The sequence below is a fragment of the Columba livia genome, chromosome 1, assembly GCF_036013475.1.
Source record: "Columba livia isolate bColLiv1 breed racing homer chromosome 1, bColLiv1.pat.W.v2, whole genome shotgun sequence".
NCBI classification, from domain to species: Eukaryota; Metazoa; Chordata; class Aves; order Columbiformes; family Columbidae; genus Columba; species Columba livia.
This window is the reverse complement of record NC_088602.1, coordinates 19,979,338-20,004,665: the sequence shown is the minus strand read 5'-3', so window position 1 is coordinate 20,004,665 and position 25,328 is coordinate 19,979,338. Positions and strand designations below refer to the sequence as shown.

The window sequence follows — 25,328 nt, the reverse complement described above, 5'->3', positions numbered from 1 at the left end:
GTCTTGTCTAAGATGCACGCAAGAATATCTTTAGGTAATGGACTAGTTCAGAGATTTGCAAAACTGTTTTGTAAATGGATGTATTAAGTCCTTATGCAAAATTTTGACACTGAACAAATGCTAATTAGCATATCCTAAAGAAAGTTCTGGTATCTGAAAATGAAGCTTGTTATCCAACTTCTTACATCCTATCTCTGAACTACAAGCAGTGTTTTTCAACCCAGGATCTTCAAATTACGTAAATCAAAGCATTTTTATCATCGGTGGACTTAAATTAACTAAGCAGGAGTCTCCACCTCCACTGGAAATATTTTAGAAACCTGGAAGTCAGAACAGATGGAACACCTCTGATCCAGAAAAGAATAAAGTTTCTAAGAGGCAGGGTTAGTGCCTAGTGACAAGATTTTCCAAAAGGAGGTAAGTTCCAACGACAAAGAACAAAATTAAAACTTGTATCTTGAATACATTTCCTTTACATCTTTTTAAGTAGAAAACCCTGTAAATGGGGCACCTACCGTGTTTCAGGCCACTATAGCTGTCTTCCCTCTTTCTTCCTCTTCTTTCTTCTCACATTCTTGGTCATTTTCCTAATACCTCTCTTGTTTGGCATTTTTCTCCTTGCCTTTTACCTGTGGCAGTCCTTCCTGCTTCCTTTGGAAGCTACCGCTCTTTATTTTTCACATATCAAGACCATAGCCATAAAAAATTCCTATATATGTACACCTTGAAACACATCTTTCATATTCACTATTTTGAAATCAGTTTCAAGATTAACACAAAAAAACCTCACAACCTAACATCCAACTTAAAGCTTAGTTTCATACTGCCATGTCCATAATACAATATGACAGGTATTAGCACTTGTGCAGAGACATTCGGTAACATGACCAAATTGAAGAACTGTGCTATTTAAACATTCATTGAAAAACAGGTTAAAAAAAAGTGTATTTTAATTAGTATATGAGCAAATTAAGAAATTGTGCATTAAAAAAGGTCTATTGCACCTAGATTCTGTTTTAAATTTTCCTTTTAAAATGACTGTAACTAGTCTGAAGTTAAACCTGTAGCAAAAGTGATAATTTGGCTTTTTCCTCAACTTCCAGCCTAACAGGGCAGCAGAGTACCAGTATATGGTGGAACTTAAAAGGTTTTACATTACTTATGTGAAAGCTTGAATTCTGTAGAATAGCAACTCAGAAGATCATTCATGGCTGCCCCATTTGGCTTTTAGCAATACCTGTTTACTTGCTAAATCAGGATACAATATACTGCTATTTACACAGAGATATAAAACAAAACCAGCCAATTCAAACTAATATTGTATGATATAAATACATATTAACACAGGCAACTAATAGCAATTATAAAGTGTGTATAATTTACTGCAGGAATATGCAAGTCCACAAGAAACTTGGGCCCCATTTTGTTAAGCGTTGTAAATATTGAGAATTGCTCAATATGCGAAGAATTATGAAAGCTAGCTACTTACAACTTGGTATCAGACTTTCAAATCCATTTTTTCCACATGTCAAATGATATTCAGATGGCAAGAAAACAGATCAGTAAAATAATACTTAAGTAACTCTGATGCGTTATACTAGTCATAGAACTCCACAAAAAAGTACGAAAGTTAGAGAGATATACTGACCTTTACTTATGTCAATTAAAGGAGTACACTTAAGTAATAAAGCAAGCTTTGCTTTAGATACAAATACTTGTGTCTCAAAACATCAGAATGTAGAACTAACTGCTAAACAGGATAGTTTACCTACTTAACATATCACGTCACTGAGCGTATTTTATTCTGGAGTCACAGATAAGGCTGTGATGGGGATGAGGGGAACCAAGATCTTGCATTTGAATCAGGCTAAAAAACTAAGCAGTGCCATTGCCAAAGATTTTAGTCAAACATTCTATTATTTCTTTTCAGCTTTTAAGGAAATATTCAGAATTGCAACTTACCAGGATTATGATGAGTCCCAGATTCTCCGTTTTGAAATACATCTCCAGCCACGTTCATTCTACCAGGATTGAAAGGTCCTACACCAGTCTTGGTCTGTGAAGTCAAAGATGGGGTGTATGTTTGCATGTTAACACCAAAACTACTTGACTGCAGTCCGTTAGATACATCTCCCAAGTTGGCATTCTGCAGTGATGTTACATGTGTAATCATTAAGTTCATGTCACGCCCTTCAGCATTTTCTAAATGACCATCACTCACAGAGCTCATAGCACCTGTTTCTAATGTAGTAACATTAGCAATCTGAATTTCAGAGTCTGGTTCTGTGGTTATACCACTATTACCTATTCCTGGATTTACCTTACTTCTTGAAAAACTGGAAGCTGAGAATTCCATATCGTTGGTTCTATTTTTACATTCTGGAAGTCTTCGCTCATTAAAACTGGAAGCATTCTTCTCTTGTCCTTGATTTGTTTCAACATCTTCTTCATCATCAATAATAATAGTTTCACTTATACTCCCTTTTTGAGAATTTAAGTCTTTTGGAGGAGGAAGCATTTTGCAATCATTGCCTTGAAGCTCTTCATTTTTTGACGATGTAAACGCAGTGTTCCTTTGATCTGCTATCAGTGACGCAGAATTTTGAGGAGGTTGTACTGGTTCAATGAAAACTACATCATCGTCATCTTCTATAGGTGAGCTTTGGAATTTACTAGGTCTAGAAACTAAAGAACTTGGGGGACCTCCAAATGTATTTCCTACATTTGCAAGACCTGCTGCCATGGTGGTATTCCCTAGTAGACCAGGAGTATGTTCAGACAGTTCTAATCCTCCAAGAGGACTCGTGTCCATTCCAGATCTGTTGTTCAAAGAAAAATAAAGCAAGAAAAAACACACCCAGCTTCAGAGTAAGGTATAACTTTCCAGTAACAGTTCTTAAAAATAACTACAGAATTAATAGTTTCAGCTTTTGCTTTGTTTCCTGAGATCATGTAAAGGAAAAAAAGTTTCTCTATGCCCTTCCTTGAATGTCTTAACATTCGTGTACTTTCTAATCCCATACCAACAAAAGACTACTGCCATCGCCAACATTTCCCACACAAAAGTTACTCATTATTATTTTTGCCAATACATATGCACACAGAAAATAGAATTTTTGATGGCATTTATTACATGATTCTGATTTCTCAGTCCCTTTCCTACCCACCTATGCACACAAAGATCCTGCAACATTGCTTTTGCTAGACTGCAAAGCAAGATCAAAAGTCAGACATGCAGAAAGAAAATCTGAATTCCTATTGAATTTCATTCCTATTAGAAATGTTAGTTTTAATATCAGTACATTTATAGAAGTGCATATCCAAATGCCTAGCAAAAAACCCCAAACAAACAAAAAAACCCACCAAACACACAGCAAAAAAGACCCACAAAGCAACATCATTTCGCATATTAAAAACTGTGAAATTCAACTGATTCTCCCCACACTCCACATTGCCCAAACTCCTTAGGTGGCCTCAATAAAACTGGAACACAGAAGTAAAAGAGAGATGGAACTGCTGCACATGGTGAGAATAGATACATCACTGAGCAGGAGAAGGTGCACAGCAACCTCTCATTTCTAGCCACTACCAGAGGCAGCTCTTTTGAGGTCCTGACTTACTGCCTCATGTTTCACCATAGCTTTCAAGAACTTTTATTTCTTTTCTTTTTAACACCAAGCAATGCTTCTTTGGTCTCCTTCCCAACAGCTCGTTTGCCTGGGGGTTTCTGTTTGCTTTTAATAATTGTTTGGCAAATCTGTTGTTTATCATTGTCAACTCTACCATTAATTAAAAAAAATTACAGAAGGCAATCTGGACATAATATTTCTGTACCTGTAATTCCAAACTAGTGCTCAAGGACCTACAATCTCTCTAAAACACATCTCTACTAAAAATTAAATTGATCTTGATATACACAAGAAAAACAGACATAATTACATGAAAATCTGGGTATGTCTTGGAATATACATTCATGTGACATCACTGAACTTTTGTGGGATGCTAGAAGTAGCTTTCTGTGCTTTTTTATAAATCCTTTATAAAGGAATGTAAATAGAGGAAGCAGAAATATCTGGCTTATCAATACTTACCCATCCAGAAATCCACTGCAATCTGTTTACCTTAATAAGTTGCTCCAAGAGCTTTTATTTTCGTTCCTGTGGGGAACACTCTCTTCTCGTATCACCTTGCTGCCCTCCACAAAAGCAATGTGTTCTGAAACCAAGTTAAAACAAACATTAGATATCCACAACAGTTTCTCCACCTCAAGCTTTTTCTACCAATTATGTCCATTAAACTGATTTCCTTCTAAATTTACAGTGTGAGTTCAAACATGACTTTTAGCACTATCATCCCACGTTTCCAGAATCGTTTCTTTGATGCTTTACAGACAGAAAAAAAAATACAATGTTCAGTAAGAGACAGACAGACATAACTGCAATTAAGTAATCGGACACTAGAATTAAGAAGTATATCTGTAACTGAATATTAAGAAAATAAATGGTTCAAGTAAACTAAGCTATGGAGAAAATAAACTAAGCAGTTAAACTTCTCTGCCTTTTATTGTGTAAACCTCCTTGATGCTAAGAGCAGAACATACTATGCTAAAATTAAGATACAGCAGAAGGAAAATTGCTGAACATACATTATCAGTGAGGCTTACAATGCAATATATACCTTACATTGTTAATAATTTTCAAAATGTATATATGCACTGCAGTGATACTTAGCATATGTTCAGGCATCCATAGCTTAAATTAACACATGATCATTCACAAGAGACTTAAAATGTTCAAAGTTCAAGCCTATATTTATTCTTCAGGTTTTATAACAGTCGTCAGGTTTCCCAGACTTGGCAGCATTTCTAAAATAGAGAGTATCAACTTGTGTAATATTTAGTGTTTGAGGACAGCCCTTAAAATGCCCAGACAAAGAGGCCCAGAGGAATAAAGCTCAACTATTCTTCAATGCATTTACAAAATTATTCAAGCCCATTAACTGAACTGGAGTGGGGCTTGGGGAGGGGGTGACACATGATGACCAAACGGCAAAGCTGTGAACCAGACTAATCCTAGAAGAGAGGCAACCACCTTTAAATTCCTTCAGATGTTAGCCTTACAGCCAAATGCCATTATGTAATAGCATTCAAACCACAATAAAGGTAACATTCAATTGGAATGAAAGAGGTTTTCTTTCAAAAAAACCCCAAACACACCACACTGTGTTATCAATGCAGTTGGCTTGTACCTCCTTGGAAATCAGTTACACTGAAGATTAATTTAATCCAATATTCACTTTTACATATCTTAGTTTTCCCTCTAGGGCTGAATAATTCAAAGTTAGATTTCCCCACATCTCAGCTTTTGCTGAAAAGAATTAATTCAGTTCGCTGATTCTTAAAGTTTCCCAGGTTTATTCCATACATTTTCTTTCTCTGCAAGAACAAAAGCATCACACAAGCACATAAAGCTTTTAATAAAGTTTTAAATATACCTGAACAGATGGGAACAAAGAAGAAATGTGACTATGCCAAGACTACACCTCAGGCCTGACTCAAACCTTTGCTATTCCTATTTTTACAGATCCTTGGTAGCAAGACAGACTTACACTGTATTACAGTACATACACATAAAACGTTGCAGAGGCAAGACTCAAAACATGTATCTTTTTATTTTTTTTTAATTATTATTAGGTATGACATAAAAATAGGAAAAGTTCAAGGTTAACTGTTAGCGCATCGTCATCAGTAAAATCTGCATATATTTCCCCACATATTTGCTCCTACCTACGCAAAACTCAGCAACAAAATTATGACAAAAATCAGGTGTTTTTTTCCCCAAAAATTTGAAAAATTAGGTAGCTTTTTTTCTAAAATTGTTAGTACCAAGCAAGAACATAAAAACTACATAGGCAATGTCACTTTCAGTATTTCTAGATTAACAACTACCAAAATAGGAATTAACTACAGAGTGAAAACGTTTAGAATGGGAAACTAGGAAATTTCACACCTGGTAGCAGCAAAAGACACTTAACAATAGAAATACAATTGCTAGAAACCTTCAAGATTGATTAGAATGATCACTGGATGAACTGTTGAGAATGTGGGTGGGTGCAGGGAGGAACAACCAACAACCAACCCACAAACCCACAAACTACCCGCCCCCTCATCCCCAGCCCCCAAAATAACCCCAAACAAAACAAAACCTGGCAAGATCTAGTCTGCGGAAAAAAACGTGCTCAGTTTTGCTGCAGAAGGAGCTCAAGGCTTTGTGGTAGCGCTCAGGCACCAAATTACAGCTGGGTGGAAACAGAGGCACTACCAGTGTACAACAGCCCTTCCTGACACAGGCTTTGTGTGTTCTGTTAAATCTGGCTACATCACTCATCTATAAAATTCTTCATGCTGAAATAAATCACAATCTCATAGCTACATTCAAGGCCTAATTGCTGGAAGAAATACAGTGCAAAATGCAGGCACCTCTCCAGAAGGATGGCAAATATTACAGCTTTTAAGAGAGCCATCTAGGTAACACTCCACAGGCCAAGTCTCAACTCCATTGCTGAATGATAAAATAGTTTTAAACCGATCATGAATTGCAGAAATTGAGGTGGGGTGTTTATCCAACTAAAAATTATCAACTATACTTTAACAAAAGCAGAAACCAGAATTTAAAACCCTTTACTAAGCGCACCATTAATAACACCTGGTATTAAGGTGACACAAGAGCACAGTCATGACACTTGGAGCAAAATCACAAAAACCAAAGAGTGTCCCTGAAATTCAGCCAAAACTAAAGTTCCACCAGCACATGGCACTTGAAACAGACATCCAAATGAGGCCCAGCATGTGCAAGTGTTTCCATATAAAGGCTAGAAGCCTAAAAATAAAAAAAGGAAAACTTGAAAGACTGCTTTTGAGAAAGCACATAACTGAGACATCTTCAATAGTGAATGAATAAACAAAATTTATGAGACAGTATTATACTAAAATACATAGGAACAAGAAGAGAGTGATTGATTTGCCCCAGTGAAGGAATGCTACTTTCTGGTACAACAGCACAGTATTCTAACTAAATTATTTACCCCAGCAGGTACTGCGCTGCATTTAAATTCCACATCCAAACCAGAAGAAATAGTGTATTAACAGTATACTATAAATCACTTAGACTCAACAGTGACAGCACGTGTGAGATATGGGCAGCAAGAGAGACTGCAAAGTAATAACTAAAGACATCAACTACTGTTGGGCAGACTAGAGGAGGAGGGCCGACCAAAACAAAACACCACCACAAAAATAACCCCACACCCACCACTGAATGATGGAAGTAAATTCTTATAACACAGCCAACTGCAAACAGATAGAAGACTAATAAAATGCAAAACAACTCCTGATTTAGTTCTGAGCCATGCAACATAGTACAGTTCATAGGTGTAGTTATCCAGATTGGACTCCAGAAAAGCATATTTAAACTCCCAGGGGACTTTAAAAGAAGTAATTGTAATTCATTACTTGACCATTTGACTTGAAAAGGAGAACAATGTTAGTGTGAGGAACCCAGTTGAAATCAAACTAAATGGAGCAGCAAGAAAAAAAAGCTTCTTGACAGCATACAGACCATTTAAGAACTCCCCATATTAAGTATAAAACCAATCTGAAAAGATGCCAGAAAACCCATAAAGACTACTATCAGGAAGTCTGAGCTACCAAGATGCTGGAATTGTACAGGGCAAGTTTCATACACATTTGCCCCATCCTTTACCTTTCGCTAGGCATGGTTTAAGACAAGCTACCAAGCTATGTCAGCGCAAAGGTTCGTCTAAAGCATCAATTCCTGACAGTTTTACAAACAGTAAAATTTTCTAAAGAAAAAGAGCACCCAAGAAGCCTGAACCACAACAGAAACCAAAGAATGAAGTCTTTGCACTGAAGTTCGGTAAGGAAAAGATCAGGGAAGACTACATCTAAGCTCTCTTTCAAGGGGTCAATTCAGAAGAAAGATGTCGTATCAAAGTGCTAATAGAAGAGGATTTTAGAACAAATCACTAGGGCCATATGACATTCACTTAAGATGTCTAAAGACAGTCAGCAATTATATATTTAAGTATCTGTAAACAATTATTTAAGCAAAATGTGATAACATTACTCAAATAATTACTACAGTCCTACCTTCATCTCTAAACAGACTAATTGAAACTACAGCTGAACAAACATACAAAAGAAAACATAACATATGAAGACAGAATTAACAGGGATTTGCAATGAACACTAATGCTTCACAGGACTACCGGACTGATCTTTTGAAGGGTTCACATACTTGTTGACCAACCCTGATTAAACTGGTATACAGCACTTCAGACTTTTGAGAGGCATTGTAATACATTTCTCACTGAAGACTGCAATGGCAATTATAATAAAGATTTGAGAAGGGGTTCTCTGAGGGATTTGTAATTATTTGGAGAGGAAAATATCATGCATTGTTTGCTGTTATCACAAAAAAAACCCAGAAGTTACCAGATGGGTTCCAAAATAAAATTATATAGCTCAACGTAGATAAATCAACCATAAGAGACAGTGACTGCTAAAGCAACAGTTTCCTAATCACACAAAATTACTCACAGCAGCTGAAAACACCAACTGGTTGTAAAAAACTACAGAAGGATATCACAATGCTGAATGCTCCGTGAGTAATGGTAGGCAAAAGCACTAGTGACAGATGAACAGGGGAAAAGAGTAACTACATACATAACAGTTCCTCTAAAGTAGAAGCTTAAGATCCAAGTTGTAACCCTTTCAAATCAAAGCTACTCAATTATCAATGACCAAAGAGGAAAAACAATGCAAAAGAAGCATCAAGAACAATACAGAACACATTTGTCACTACATAAGATGCTGGTGAACTATGTTTCTTATCATGAGATGTTCAGGTCACCCCCTTCACAGGGACTGGGAGAAACAGATGAGTTACATGACATGATCTATCTATATTAAAGGAAAAGTCTTCTTGTTGGAAAAGGCAAACAACAAGGAAGATGATAAATCTGCAAGGAAGAAAAAAAAAAAAAAAAAAAAAAAATCACAGAAGACAGTTATGCCCAGTGTCTAACAATATACAAAAAGGTGTCCAGTGATTCAATTAAGTAACTCTAATAATCTATGGTGCAGGAAAACATTTTCTTAATTGTGAAAGCGAGAGTCACTGCTGTAGAAGGCTACAGAGGCCAGAAACACAACCAGTTCAAGGACTAGGCAAACATGACAAATGCACCTTGGCTCTTAAGGACAGCGGTCCAAAGGCAACTCTACAAGTAAAGTTCCTAGCCAGCCAGCTGCTGAAAATCAGCACACAGCTGCAGAAAAATCATGCTATACCTGCCAAGTTTCCATTCCTAGACATCACTCCTGCAAACAGGCTATTGAATTGTTTACTAACTTAGTACAGCAATTAATCAAACCTAGTAGAGGAATAAATAATATTCTTACATGCAGAAGAAAATGGAAGTTTTATTCAACCAAAATCTGAATTTTGGCCTATGGTTGTCAGGCTGACTTCAGTAGCGGGATGGGTCTCAACATACAAGCAAAATAACCAGGTAAGAGACCAATTTGAACGCATCTCGATGTTCTGTGAGGCTATACAGTTCAATTCCTGATCCTGACGTTTCCTTGACCATAACATCATTTAATTCATTAATTCAGCTACTTCCAAGAGTTCTTATCCTTATTACAGAAAATCATTATTTGTCACTCAACCTTTTGTAAGTCTGATAATAAAAAACTCGGTCTATTGTTAGGACTACGGAATTATGAAGAAGCTCTCTAGCTTAACCGTATACTGTAATGTCTTTCTAAAACTTAGGAATGTTCATTCCCTACACAACCAGATGCAACCTACACATCATGGCTTTCTTGGGGTATGACCCATCCATTGCATCCCAGTGGCTGACTGAACATATGCCACAGTTCACCCCAAAGGCAAAGTAAACCACTCCAATTAAAATCACCTTTAAGTAGCTGTTTTACACTGCAACTGAAGCAGTCTAGTAGCCCAACTACATCCACTCACATAAGGATAGAAAAGTGCTAGAAAAGCAGAAGTAATCCAACATTTTGAAAAGTTTGAAATTTAAGACAGCTTTAAGCTAAAACAAAATGCTGCTACGGCAGTCCAGTCTCAATTTGGGTAGTGAATAATATATACTGTGTCTGGACAAACACCTACGTATGTGAGCAGAGCTCCACGTTAGACAAAAAAAAAGGAGTTGTAAGGCCCTTCTGTGTCATGAGATAAAACTTTTACCACAGGTGACCACACAATAAAACCATTTTTGTTAAAAACATTCTGACTATAAACATTCAGCACTTTTTGTTTGGTGTGTGTTTTTGTGTTTTTTTCCTCCCTATATCTTCCTGAGGGATCAACTGAGGGATCAACTCTAGCATTTTATGCTCAGATATCTGGTTGCTCTTATTTTACTGTCAACTTCTACATCTCTGACTTTAACAGAAGTTTCAACAATTCTGAAGGTCCACCTAGTTAACAGGTCCACAGACTTCTGTCATGCTATCATGTGGCACAGCTGTTTCTGCAACCACGCACATAACCAGACAAAAGCTGATCCAGTTGACAGAAATGTTCCTGCTGAAGTCCTTTCTGGCCAGAACAGTTCTCCAAAACAAAAATATCTGTGCAACACTAACAGCTCTGCCTGAACATACAGTTGGTGCCACAGCTCTGAACTTCAGTGTAGGTATCACTTTAGCAGATAGGGTAGTGGTGACAAGCCAAAAGCCACAGACCGAACTGCACTACTCCGATAGCAAATACCATGTAAAACACTCCAAAATGTACGTGCTACCCAACAATGAAGCAAGCGGCAACAGACTGAATATTAAAACACATGTATATCCAGTGGTCACAAACAGTGGGGTATCTAAAACTTGTAAGGCTTTAAATAAGCCTAACATACTGCATGAAAGCCACTAAGACACAACTATTTCATCAGTTTACCAGCTTCACACACAAATAATGCCAGTTTGTTCAGCACAAATACTTACATACTTGTGGCTAAACTCAAGTTCAAGTATGCACAATATCAAAGCAAAACAAAACGATTTCTTAAAATATTATACCAGCTGATTACAAAGTATCACCCAAGAGCCAGAATAACATTTAGCATTAACTCATCCATGTATTTATATTGTTTTTCAGAACACAAGTAAGGACTTCTGGGAACAGGATACCAGGTTTAGGTCCACACATCTAAATCATCCACTGTCTGAGTACCATCATGTAAGAAGCCTGAGATCTCATTACTTCAGCCTAAAGACACTACTCCAGAATTTATTCTTCAGTAGGTTTGGAACTGCTTCAAATTTTATTCTTTCTCCAGATTTTCAATGCAGTTCTATGTATCAAATAAATCAGCTTAACAAAAGTCATTATGTAACACCCAAAATGTGTTTGTCACAGATTTCAGGAAATTTAAGAGAAAAGCATATGCACATGAAGACCTGTATCCAGCAAAGACAGCAACTAAGAACACTAAAAAAGCAAGATCTAAACAGCAAAATAAATATTTTGAAGCACTTAAGTCAGTAAGCTTTGGTTTTATTCAAAAGATAAACTATTTACACACAAACTAAAGCTTACTGAAAATACGAAAAGCTCATTATCTCCTGAGCATCTTAACTGCATGGCAGTTACCAGCGCTACATGGAAACCAGATGTCGGCATTCACAACTGATGTTTCCAGGAACATTGAATACCTTTACTTAACACAGCCTCCACCTTGGGTCTTCCTACTCAACCACTGCTAAGAATTGCTCCTCTGTATGCATGAACAGAATCAAAATTCAGGGTCAGTCTCAAATTGGATTCTATTCAGGGTCAATCTTGAACGTACATGTATCCATACCAACCACCTATCATTTTCAAGATGACTCATAGGAGAATGGCAATTCATGGCAAATCAAGACCATAATGTTGACTAACTATGTATAAGCTTTAGGGCGGCCATACTTGCATGTACACCTGCCCCCCCCCCCCCCGCCCCTTATATACACACTTTCAAAGTATTTCATCACTGTTCAATCATGAAAAGGTGCTGATCAGCAAGAACCCAGCACCACCTCTAGCCTTAAAAGCCATTATGTCTAATGTAGTAAGACAGTAAATTTTCTCTCTCTGCTACTCAAGCGGCAACATGCTGCTTAAGGATATCTTTTATTATAAATGGAATAGAAAGGTGAAACAAGACAAAGAACCAAAAGAGCCACAGAAGAAGATATATCTAAATGTTTATCTATTACTTATATCTGAATGCTTATCTATTGCCAGAAAAGTAGGTAACACTAGACCACAGCAACGGACTTGAAAGATGACCTAAGTGGAAAGGGAACAGTACAGTAACAGTAGAGAAACACTATGCTAAAGATATGAGAATAGGAAAAAGGCAAGCAAACCACTGGAAAATAAATAGTAGAAAGTGGTCCTACTACATAATGCAAAGAAGCCAAATTGTCATTTGATATATCTTAATTTTAAAAGATGAAACACCTTGTAGGAAAAAAAAAATACATACTGAATGGCTGTATCAGAAACAGACCTGAGAACAGTATAATTATTTAGAAGTCTGGACTGGGCAACAGAATACAGGCCACTGATAAATGTCCGTGGGCCACAGCACACATTTCAAAAACAAGTCTTACTCTTGCTCCACAGGGACCAATGAAGATAAATTGAGAATTCAAATCTGTCAAGTCCCTAGCTTTTGCTAGTGTTCAAGAAATTAAATTGAGATAGTAATATACGAAATGTATAATTCCTTTAAAACAGCATTTAATTATTACAGGTTCTAGGAAGCAGGGCTGGAAGCACTCTGTTAACAGATATATTACAGCAAATGCTACAAATTTAGTATGGATACTAATGACAAAATGTTCTATAAGCAAATATTCTATTTCTCTTTCATAAAAGGTATAGTTGCATTGGCTATACTTTTGATACTGTTGCATCATGATTACAGTGACTATACTAATATGTAAACACCTCATGTACACAAGTAGCATGCAATCTTTCAAATTTGTAAAGTTACAAGAAATTGGGTGTAGAGCCAATTACATATAAACCAATCGAATAAAAATAAAACACCAGAGACAGAAAAAAAGAAATCTCAAGTGTGAGAGGATGAGGTCTACTAGATCTAATGCATCCTGTAGAACTACATGTTCAGGAACACAAATTTATTAACAGAATCAGCATTACTGTGGTTAAGAAGCTACCCTTCCTTGTAAAATACACTGGTTTTCTTAAGTTAGTACATTTAAGATAATTTTAAAATAATATTTAATGCACTTCATTTTGTTTATAATTTTACACAAAGTGGGGGGGATGGGAGGGGGGAGGAAGTAAAGCACTGCATACCAATGGAGAACTTAAGCACTGCTAGTTTAACAAAATAGCCAATGTTGGAAGGCAGCTCTGGATATCACCTTATCAAATCCGTCCCAGCTCAGAGTAGTGACAAATTAGAAATGAGATCCATCTTTGAAGTTAAGTCAGGTTGTTAGGGTCATATCCAAGAGAACTTTGAATATCTGTTAGGATACAGATGTCCCAGCCTCTCTGGACACCCTCTTCCACTATCATAGCTATTCAGAATTTCCCTTGTTACAACTTAGGCCCACTACTTGCCACCCTTGTCAATGTGCATCTCTGAGAAGAGCCTGGCTTCATCTTCTCTCTACTTTGCCATTAATTAGTTGAGGATGAGAGTAACATGTCCCTCTAGCCTTATATTTAGACTAAGCACACCAATCCCTCCCAGCTTTTCCTTCTTTGTCATGTGTTCCAGCCCTCCCAGCTAGTGGCCCTCCACTGGGCTCACTCCAGTGTATCAGTGTCTTATTATAAAAGCCCGAATTGGACAAGACACTGTAGATGTTGTCTCCCAAAGAACTGAACAGTGGGGAACAATCACCTTCCTCAAACCCCTGGCTCCAGTCTTGCTTAATTCAGCCCAGTATGCTGTCGGCATTCATTCCTGCAAGGGTGCACTGGGCACGTTCAACATGCTGTCCACCAGGACTGCCCAAAGCATCTTCCACCACGTCAGTGCCCAGCCTACACTGCTCCCATGCATTCAAGATGTGGAGACATTATATTTATTGTCAACAAGGACTTTTAATGTTATTCTTCATTAGTGCTTCCTCTTGTTTGATTGGTTTTAATTTTTATTTTAGACAGGCATAGAGTCTACACTTTATACATACAGCCCACAAGACAAGTAACTCTGCACAGATAACTGGTAATGGCACACCCAGCCTCTCCATGCCTGATTGCACCAATCTTTTTTACTAATGCTTTTAAAAACCTTTCTTTTTACTCTGTGATGTGCTTAGAAAGAGGAAAAACTGTTATGCCATAGTTCGTAAATAAAGAAGAAGTTTGTAGATCAACCATTTTCCTTGCCTTTAACAACTACTAACACCAACTACCCAGTTTCCCTGAAAATAAGACAGGATCTTATATTAATTTTTGCTCCAAAACTTATTACTTTTTCACATGTATATCTGCTTGGACACTATTTAAATTGACCTTTTTTTAATGAACTGTAACGAGGGCTTATTTTTGGAGTAGGGCTTATACTTTGAGCGTCCTCAAAAATTATGCTGGGGCTTATTTTCAGGGAAACAGGGCAGTAGTCTCAACCAGATTTTTCATCCCTGAGAAATACCCAAGTATCAGCTAACAACCTACTATTCTTAGTCCAGTATGGACATGCTTCTTCAACACAATTTACCTGCAGTGATCAGCATTCAATGCAGCTGGTAATTCAGAACATGGAAAGCTGAATTTGAGTACATTCATGCTATGCCACATATAGGACAGAAGCCCATGTAGACTATGACCAAGTAAACAGCCAGGGAAGCTACAGTATAACAAAGCAAAGAAAATATTAACATCATTAAAAATTAAATTAAAAATAAAGAAGGCAAAGGAAAGAAAAAACAACCACAAAATAGTCCAAGTTCTGTGCTGATGTAAGGTTGATGGGAAATGGGATCCAAGAGAAGAATGGATATGGTAAGCAAGGCGAGTTTAGTAGGTTTTCACAGCTGCACTGGCTGCATAATGTAACCTAGAGCCAGCCAATCAAGACTCCAGTTTATCAAAGTAGTTTTAAAAAGTAAAAGGTAGCTTTATTTTTAAACAAAAAAAGATGCACATTGTATTAATATTTGGTAAGGCTGCAGTTCCACAAAAATAAAGCACAGCTGCTCTAGGACAGGACTACTATGGTTTTGGATTCCCACTCCTCTCTCCCAGCAGGACTCTTTCTCCCTATTTAGAGGTCCTACTAGCCAGTCCACCATGGGAGCTAACACGGTAGAAAGCTGAAATACAAAACCAGAGCAAACACCCACCACCTACACACCTCCTCCTAAACATTTCATTGTGATGATTCACAGAGCTAAACTGACTCCCCCTGCCCATCCCCGTGTCCTGTCCCCACCCCCCCCCCCCCCACACCCCTTCCCCCCACCCAAAAAAAGGGCCAGTGTTGGTACAAAGAAGAGAGGACAATAACAACCCTGAGCTGGGCTGGTTTAAACGGTGCTGTAATTAAGTATATACACTTATTAGAATTTAACCCCATGAAAAATACAGTATATAGCATTTGTTCTAAGCCACTATTTTGTCTTTCAAGTCCAAATCTGCAACTGGAATAAAGACCTGCACAACCTAAAGTGTATTCCAAGCCTTCAAAAAACAAAACAAAGTAAAACCACCCCACCACCACACACACACATCCGACCACCATCTTTGCTAGTGGGGAACTTTTAAAATCCTCTTTAAACTTTTGCCTAAAAAGAAGAGAGTGATGCCTCAGTAAGTTATTCCAAGTTTTAGTTATGCTATGTCCTCAGGCTACACACTGTTCCCTGTATGAATTTATCTTGTTTGGGAAATAATCAGCACTCAGAAATTAAGCCTTTAATATTGGGGGATTGGGAAAAAACACCCTATTATCTAATATGCTATTGGGTGCATAGTCTCTCCTAGATCAAGACTAAGTCACACTCCAATCTATCCTCTTTTAATTGAGGAATAGACTGAGTTTCTGAAGTCTGTTAATAGAAAGCATATTTTTCAGTCCTTAAGTCATTCTTGTAGATCTCAAATTCTTTTTATTTATTAAAAAACGCTGGACTTACTTTAGATCATCAAAATTGATGTACTACACATAGTATTAGTTAGTCCATCTCAGTTTTTCCATTTGTTAATTCTTTGCATAGAATTATTCATAATGATTGTCACAGGGACAATGGCAACAGTTCCAAGATGTATCCAACATCTGTGCGTGGTAAGAAACAACCAACCTTTGTTGTGCTTTCTATTTTCTGTCACTTCTAAATTGTTGGTTTTTTTGTTTGTTTGGTTTCTTGTTTTTTTTTTAATTATATGTATTACAGAGAACTTTTTCCCTGGCCTTTCTAGATACTACTTTGCTGCTTTAATAAGGCACCATCTACCAGAACAAAACCTTATCTTCTGAATGAAGATTATTCGGAAGTAACACAAGAACCACAAGTAAAACAAAACAAACAAAACCTCCCTAACCCATTCAAAAGATGTCTGGTAAATTCTTCCACCTTAGTAAGAATTCTTAAATGTATATAGGTTGATATATTAATCACCAATTCTTGCTCAAACAAAATGATAAAATTATTTCAGAACACTAGGTCTTCTTCCCCTTTCCACACATACATAAAAAAAAAAGAGAAAGGAAAAAAAGACACTGATACCACACTCATATAATGCAACTCTTATCATGGGCTCCCAGGAGCCAAAGTTACGGACCACATTCCGCTAGCCTCTGTACAAACATGGAATAAGACTGTTCTAAGAGCAAACAACCTAAACATAAGGGATAACAGACACAAAAAAGGAGAATGCAAGGAAACAGCACCACCACAAACAATGGCTAGAATTAGTTCTTGTTCCAATTATGGTGTTTGAGTCCCAGGGTGACAGGAAAGGTGGTGGTTTGGTTTTGCTTTTAGTAGGCTTTTTCTCCTAAAGTTAGCCTCTTTTGCACTACCAGGTTGCAACTGCTTTAAAGGGTGCACACTGGGAATTTCTCCAAGCAGAAGGGGCATCACAGGAGAATGAACAAAGTGTTTAACAGCCCATGGAGTCACTTTCTAAACAGCACTTAAGATCTCATTAACAACAAGATAGATAATACCCTTCACAGCTAAACCCCAGCTTTAATTTAGAAGGGAAGGAACCAGTGTTACTTTTACAACCATAAAATGTAAGATGCAAAAGCACCAGCCAGTCAGAGCAGAAGATGAGGAATGCACCCTTGTTCATGATTCTGATTTCATATCAACAGAGCACAATCACTTTTATCGCAACTGTAAGAAAAACGGTTACCACAAGACACAGAGAACAAAGGCAAGGTCTGAGATTTAGTCATGTGATTTATTAATAAACAATTAAGTGTTAGCTTTGTTAACAATTAGGAGACAGCTTACTATGTGGAAGAAATGTGTAGTCTGCTAGAAGGGCAGCTAAAACAAGGGCTAGATCAAAGGCTTAAGCCAAAGATCTCATGACAACGTTGTCCACAAGTGACAGCACAGTCTTCCTTTTGGGAAGGAAGGAAGGCTCGCCTTTGCGAGAGCAGCCCGGGCTAAAGGTCAGACATCCACAAAGAGAAGTCAGAAGCACACACTGAGATTTAGCTGGTATAGAAGGCAGCAAGTCTGAAAGAAAGAGAGACTTGAAGGTCATCCATACAGAGATGACAGCTGAGTTTATGAATGAGATTAACAAAATAACTTTTAGAGAAACCTGATGTAGTACTAGGGGTAAATGCCAAATCCGAGAAGCCTTACAGAGATCTAAAGAAAAGGAACTCCAGAAAGAAGTAAGGGTTTCATCAAGGTTAAACTTTCAAGGTGGGGGAGGAGGGAGGAAGAACAAAAAGGTTGGTTGCCTCATGAGTGGGATTTTATTTAAAGTTCAGTATGGTCATATTGCACAGAAGAACCTAAAGAAGCACAAGATGCCAACATACTTCCAACAAAAGTCTGCAAAAGGAAAACAGGTCTATGTTTCTAATAGTGGCTATGAGCCATAACAGGTCTATTATAAATCAGAAAATCATGCAGATAACTATTGTACACCAAACCTTGCCATCTTCTTCCAATGCCATCTTTCACAACAAAAGAATTGAGGAAACTGCATGTAGACACCCATACAAACTCTTTCATAGCACCACTGTCCTCTCATAATGATCCACTTTGTCTGCTGGGCTCCCAAGACGTATATCAGTGAGCTATTTTGCAAGTATCTAAGCAGTTGTTGTACTACCAGTAACAGAGTATATGACCAAGTGTACATCACTACTTTGCACGATCTGTTAAACAGGGAAAATATCAGGAAAAACTTACAAAGCCTAAATACCTTCTGAACACAGAGCATTTTCAAAAATACATTGGTGGCAATTGTGTCACTGGAGACTTTCAGTTGACCGCAAAACGGAATGAAGTCTGTTAATTTTAACTACATCGGGCTAGTAAAATCTGAATTTGTCATCTGTATTGTAACCATTGCTTGAAATGATTTTGTTCTGATAGCAAACTGGAGTAAGAAAACCACCTTCATCATTGGCATGTCCAATCCACAAAGTACTTCAGGTGAAGGTGTGAGAATCCCTCAGTGGAAAGTCATGATCTAACCTGTCCACAAAAGACAAAAGCTGATCTCATCTAATGCAACTGGAGATGTTCTCATCCACACAGACACATGATCAAACTTTTCATACATGTGTGTGAATTCTAAAATTTATGATTTCTGGAAGCTCACAGAAGACAAAGGGCTTAAATTGTCAAAACAATGTCAGTATAAATAAGCTGAGTTGAAATCACAGAATCACTTAGGTTGGAAAACACTCTTAAGATCATTGAACTCAACTGTTAACCTAGCACTGCCAAGTCCACCACTAAACCATGTCCCTAAGCACCACATCTTTTAAACACCTCCAGGGATGGTGACTCCACCACTTCCCCAGGTAGCCTGTTCCAATGCCTGACAACCCTTTCCACAAAGAAGTTTTTCTTAATATTCAATCTAAACCTCCCCTGGCACAACTTGAGGCCATTTCCTCTTGAGCTATCGCTTGCTACTTGGGAGTTACAGTACAGACCCTTCATGAGCTTCGTTGCCCTCCTCTGAACTTGCTCCAGCATCTCAATGTCCTTCCTGTAGTGAGGGACCCAAAACCAAACACAGGATTCAAGGTGCAGCCTCACCAGCACCAAGTACAGGGGGATGATCACTGTTCTGGTTCTGCTGGCCACACTATTCCTGATACAAGCCAGGATGCTGTTGGCCTTCTTGGCCACACTGCTGGCTCATGTTCAGCCAAGCCACACAGAGCAGCAATGAATGCTCCTTAGTCACTTCAGTGGGAGTAAGGGATGGAGATCCACACAGCAGCAAAGACGCAAGGCCTGCTGATGCATTAAAAACCACAGAAGCACCTGGGAACAGTCACACAGGAATTAGGGCTTCTCCCCCACAAAAGGCAGAAGGATCAATAGCCCAACTGAAGTCCATCTACACCAATGCACACAGCATGGGCAACAAAGAGAAGTTGGAAGCCATTGTGCAGCTGGAAAACTGCGATACAAAATCAACATAATCAAAGTGTTAACCGAAGAGGACATATCATGCAACTCCATTCCAGAAGTCTCCCTTCTACCCCAAATTTATCTTCAAAGTAAAAAATACTATCTGACAAACTCACAAACCTTGGTCCAACATCAAGAACGTTAATACTAGCATCTGAATTGAGCAGATCATTCAGATACTGAGTTAGCATCTACTGCCAGCCATACCTGCCAGCAGCTTGTAGGGCAGGCTACAAGCATGGAAGAAAACCTAAGTTTCCACTGAACTCAGAAACCCAGTTATTCTCCTGGAACAACCACCTAATAAGATTAAATCACTGAAACTAAATTGAAGTTAAAAAGAAGTTGCAAAAATAGTGCTTTCAACCGTTGAGTTAAACTCAACAATTTAAGCAAAAAATTTCATGCAGCATACAGGGCTTTAAGAACCTCATGAGGCAAGTGCTACTGCAAACTTTTCATAAGGGACACCTTACTAGTCTTTTGAACTTCAAAATTCAATCCCTTTCCACGGCTACGTTGAGTTCGCTGTTATTTCTGATGTACACGTCTTCCGGAAAAAAGAAACCATTCTCCATGAACAGTGGATTTTCCATTAAGAACAATATTTCATATAAATCCTTCAAAGAATTCCTCATTCTGCTTTTGTTGCAAAGTCTATCAATTGATTGCAAACTCTGACATGAGACAACAGAATTTGAGTAATTCTGTATTTAGTCCTCAAAGCCAAAATGAAAGCTACTATAACAATGCAAGACTGTTCATGATGCCACTGGGAAAAAAAAAATGAAAAAGACAGCAAAAATCTGAAAGAGGTTGAAAGAGTCTTGGTCCCACATACCTCTGCATACTTGAACAAGCTCTGTAGAAGACAAAACTTGTTTTCACTCTTTCACTGGCATTTGTACATTCTTGCTGACGCAAATTCCTCTTAGCATATTATTCCAGGGTGAGCAACAGTAGAATGCACTCATATATTTGGGGTCAAAGAGGATTAATAACAATAATATAAAGCAAATGTATTAGATTTTCTAATTAAGACAGTCTTTTATTAAAATAATTAATCAAATCATAGAATGGTTTGGGTTGGAAAGGACCTTAAAGATCATCTAGTTCCAACCGCACTACCATGGGCAGGAACACCTTGCACTAGGCCAGGCAGCTCTAAGCCCCGTCCAGTCTGGCCTTGAACACTTCCAGGGATGGGGCATCCACAGCTTCTCTGGGCAACCTGCTCCAGTGCCTCATCACCCTCATGGGGAAGAAGTTTACCTAATAATGTCCCATCATCACCTTCATTTCACGAACTGAAGAGTTTGGTTCCTAGAGCTGACCTTGCAGCAGTAAGTACCAAATACAGGCCCTCACACAACAGCATAGCCTGTCACCACAGGATATACTTTTAACCTCCAGCCATGCTGAAGAAAAGGCTGTACCACTACCACAGCTGGACAAGCCACAATATGCTATCTACTAAGATGCATTTGTGCAACATGTCAGTGTAATTCACAAACCACCTGGCAACTGCTTATTGAGGTTTACTGAATCTTAGCTATACAGATGTTCTTGCCAGTACTCTCATCTTTTCATAAGCAGCCACACAAAGCTGCAATATTTTTTTTTTCAAACCAGCTCCAGCACACAACACCCTTTTTCACTCCCTTCAAAACCAGCCACCTCCCTCCTTCCAAAACATTATTTGCCTCAATCAATCTTAGAAGTAACTTTTTTAACATGAAGAAGCATCAGAAGAAGCAGAACAGCTGTTAGACTGGAACGTACAATGAATCAGAAGTAAAATTAGATGATAGGCTTACATCCAAGACATGGTAAGAGTTAAAAAAATTACAACTAAGATTTAAAAATTATAGTAATAAGTCAAGGTTTAGAACAGACCACTTAGTGAAAGCAGGCCATACAAGCTCTCAGCATCTTTTACGAGGTGGGTAATTTCAGAAGCTCAGAATACATCCAAATCTGATGCCTTCCTCCTAAGCAGTGAGGTTCTGCTGAGAACCTCCTACCCTTTGTATAGGTAAGCCACCAAAAAGTGACAAAGAAAGTTGCAAGCTCCACAAATCACGTCTACTGTCTAGAACGACGTGGGAAAGAAAAAAATATTTCAAGATACAACTGGTGGTGAAGACTACGCCACCTGAATCCTCCCCGCAGCCAACCAAGTGCAGAACCCAGAGCACAAGCCAGGCGCTGCCTTTTTGTTTTGTTCTCCGGCTGCACGTTCCCACCGGCGCCGGCCGCGCTGGGCGGCCTCTAGCGGCCAGACCCGCGGAGCGCGGCCGCATCCCAGCGCCGGCGCTCCCAACCTCTGCCCGTGCGCACGCTGCCTTACTTTCCCCTTCGCCGCACTACTGTGCCGTTTCACAATCCCCCGTGCAGCAAAAAAAAAAACAAAACAACTTCGTTATTAAAAGGGGCGCAAACCAGAGTCAAACTACACCCCAGTCCTACAGACATTGCTAATCAACCTCTCCTTAGCCGACCTAACAGAGATCACAATCTGTTTGAAAATACCACACAAACGAAACACCAAAAATGCTCACTATTAAGAAGCTGTGGGTTTTCTCAAAGACCTCTAGCTTTTTGGGGAAAGGGCAAAGCAGATGGCTCAGAAGCCCCCAAAAGCAACCAAACTACCAAAGGCACCCAAACGAATCAGCCAAGCACATCTCTGAGTGTAAAAGAACCAGCCTGAATGCACAAACGAGAAACGCTGGAGGACGCTCTGCATATTACTCGGTTACTTTAAACCTCTCATTTCCTCTTCTTAGCTTCAAGATATGGAGACCACAGGATTGCAGAAAGAGAATAAAAAAAAAATCAAGATGGCTAAAGGTGTCTCGTCATGGATTTTAATTCACGCTGTAAAACTCTAGAGGGCACCCGAAATATGCCCTCCCCCTCCCTCCCGAGCCGGGTAACGTGAGCAGCGGCAGCAGCCCGTCGTCTGCCTGCCGGAGCTGGTATTGCAGGAGCGATGTCTGCAGCAGCAGCGCCCACCCCGAGGAGGAGCCGCCTCACAGCCATTACTGGGGCTTCGCCCCAGGGCACCAGCTGCTGGACGCAGGAATTTCCCCACCCAAACCTGGAGGCCCCTCCTTCTACCCCTGCCCGGGAGAATATGGGGGGGTGGGTCATGTCCTCCCCAAGCAGGTCTAGCAGAGGCAGAAGCAGATACACAAATAGCACTCACAATGGAGCTCCCTCTCCTTGTTGGTCTCTGCCAAGGCTGCACCAAACTGGGCTGGAGCCTAAGGGAAAGACCTGGGGTTAACATAGGGCAGCGAGGAGCAGGCAGCGCCCCCAAGCAGCATTTCCTCTGCCTGGCCATGGCAGGTACCTCCCGCATCACCCACCACTTCCCTTTAATCCCAACCCAACAAATAAATAAATAAATGCTGACCTCCTCGGGGGAGGTGAGGTGCCCCCCGAGCGCACCCACGATGACCGCCCCCGCTTAAGGCGGGGGGACAAGGAGCCGCCTCAGGCGCAGCTGCACCGCGGGCTTCTCCGCGCGAGTGCGGGGTGAAAGGCAGCGGCGGCACCCACGGCGGGGAGCAAATATTACCTGCTAACTTGCCTAAGGAGCCCTGAACCGGCACCCCGGGGGGTCGCAGGGCCCTCAGCGGCGGCGTCTCAGCGCCAGGCGAGCGCCTCGGCCCCCCGCAGGCTCCCGCGGCAGTTGCCCCCGGTCTCGGGTTTGCCCCCCTGCAGTCGGCCAGCAGCACTGCCGCCTCCTGTCCGCCATTAGAGAGACCCAGCCAAACAATACGGGAGGGGAGCAGCGACGGCGTCAGGATCCGCGGAGGGCCGCGCCGGGCAGCGGAGGGAGGCACCCGGGGCGGGGGGGGGCGGCGAAGGCGGTGGGTGGGGGAGGCACCGGGGCAGAACAACAGCCGTGGGCCCGGCACGGAGGGGAGGGAGCGAGTTAAAATAGGAGGTGCTAAAACAGACCCGTCCCTTCCCCCAAATGCCCCTGCCCCCCCTCAGGGCAGCCGCCGGGCGCCCCCCGTTTGCCCCCATCGCCCACCTCCGGGCTACGATGGCTATCCATGGGGCTGCCCCCGGTGCTGCCCGCGCCCCCTCCGCTGCCGCCAGAGGTAGCGGCGCGGCTGCGACGACACCGTGGGGTACTTCGCCCGGGTAGCTCGGAGGCACGGCAGCTGCTCTCCCGTCCCCGCCCCGGGGGTAGTTCTGCGCCGCCAGCCGCCCGCCAGCCCGCCTCTGAGGCGCAGCACCCCCACCTTACCCGGCTCCCCTCCGCTCGCAGGCATGGACCCCCCCGCGGGGGACGCACGCACTCTGCGTTACTCCTCCGGCGTCTCAACTCTAACTCGGTCCAGTCCCGGGCGAAGCGCAACTGCTAGCGAAGAGGAGGAGGAACCGGGCCAAGCGAGCTCGGGGAGATCCGCCTCCCTGCCCCGCCATTGGCTCCCCCAGAGGGCGGGCTCTCGCGCTGGGCCAGCGGAGTGGGTGGGCCGCCCATCCATCAGAGCCGCCCGCAGCCGGTTGACCCTATAAACTGCCAATCTTCCTCCTGGCCATGCCTGGGGTTCTTCCCACTTTGATCCATCAGGTTTGAGGAACCCGGATCGTTGCCCACCGGCTCGTTACCCGCGCCCGAGGGCTGCGCTCGCGCTCCTGCTCCCCGCGCGCTCCTGGACAGCCACAACTTGCAGAAGTTTGCGCTCTGCTGGCGGGGACGTTGCGCTGCCCGTCCCGGCTTGGCGCTCGGTCCCTGTGGGCGCCGCAGCCCCGGCCGTAGGGCACGGGCTCACCTCTGCCTCTCGGACGCCCGTCGCCGAGCGATAGGGCTGGCAGGGCTTCGCCGTGGCCCTCCGGGAGCTGCTATCTCTCTCCTTCGCCCAGCAGGGCTTTGAACCTGGGGCCATTCCCATGAGGGATAGAGCGTGGATAATGGAAGCGCTCCCACAAGGGAAGAAGGAGAGCGCACGTATCCCCGGGAGGGCGCCTCCCCCACAGCCTGCCCCGCCAAGCAGCGCCTCCCCGCCGCCATCTCCCTAAGACGCCCTCCTGCCCCCACCCGCTGCGGGGGAGGGCGCCATGTCAGACTCTGACATGGCTCCTGGAGGAGCTGGTGGTGGTGGTGGTGGTGGTAGCAGTGGTGGCGTCCTCCATTTTGTCGGAAGCTGCTGCAGGGAGCTTGGACCAATTCGAACCAACGTGAGGCGCAGAGGGGCGTCCATTTGAGGCGCCTCTGCCCGGCTCCCCGGGGAAGAGGAGGCGGGTGCCCCCGACAGCGCCATGGGGTGGGGAGGAGCGCTCCGGGCGGCGGCCAGGCGCCGGGAGCCAAGCTCTCCGCCCGCCCTCCGCCAAAATGGAGGATGCGCACTTCCCTTGCGCGGCTTTTCCCCCCGCGCTGGCCATGGCAGTCACGCCCGCTCCTTCGAGGACCTGCCGAGCTCAGCCTCTGTTCTTGCGCGCTGGTCCCACCCTGCCCCATTCACTTATCCCCTCCTGCCCAGAAGAGGGAGAGCGAGCAAGTACCCGCCCAGCCTCCTCCAGCCGGTACCAATTCCTGTCAACCACGCGGAGCAGTGTCCCCTACAGAGAGGAGCCGGGTTCCGGCCGCGGGCGCCAT

The 25,328-nt window shown here is 41.7% G+C and overlaps 1 protein-coding gene across 31 annotated transcripts in view; it reads right to left on the bottom strand.

Moving 5' to 3' along the window:
• ZMYM2 (zinc finger MYM-type containing 2) overlaps positions 1–24,705 on the bottom strand; it is an 89,041-nt gene extending 64,336 nt beyond the window's left edge. For 3 of the 31 annotated variants that reach the window (XR_010469747.1, XM_065049381.1, XM_065049469.1), the window contains exons 1-4: positions 23,976–24,131; positions 4,122–4,215; positions 2,321–2,819; positions 1,963–2,056 (exon numbers count right to left, since the gene is read on the bottom strand). Coding sequence is in view for 29 of the 31 variants with exons in the window: in XM_065049381.1 (XP_064905453.1) it covers positions 1,963–2,056; positions 2,321–2,819; positions 4,122–4,215; positions 23,976–24,000 (712 nt within the window). In the remaining 2 variants the exon portion in view is untranslated. Of the gene's footprint in view, positions 1–1,962; positions 2,820–4,091; positions 4,216–22,919; positions 22,978–23,294; positions 23,585–23,756; positions 23,922–23,975; positions 24,172–24,504 lie in introns of those variants that run through there. The other 28 variants (XM_021286260.2, XM_021286264.2, XM_065049444.1 and 25 more) reach the window with 23 other exon arrangements.
• Between the last annotated feature and the right edge of the window lie 623 nt (positions 24,706–25,328).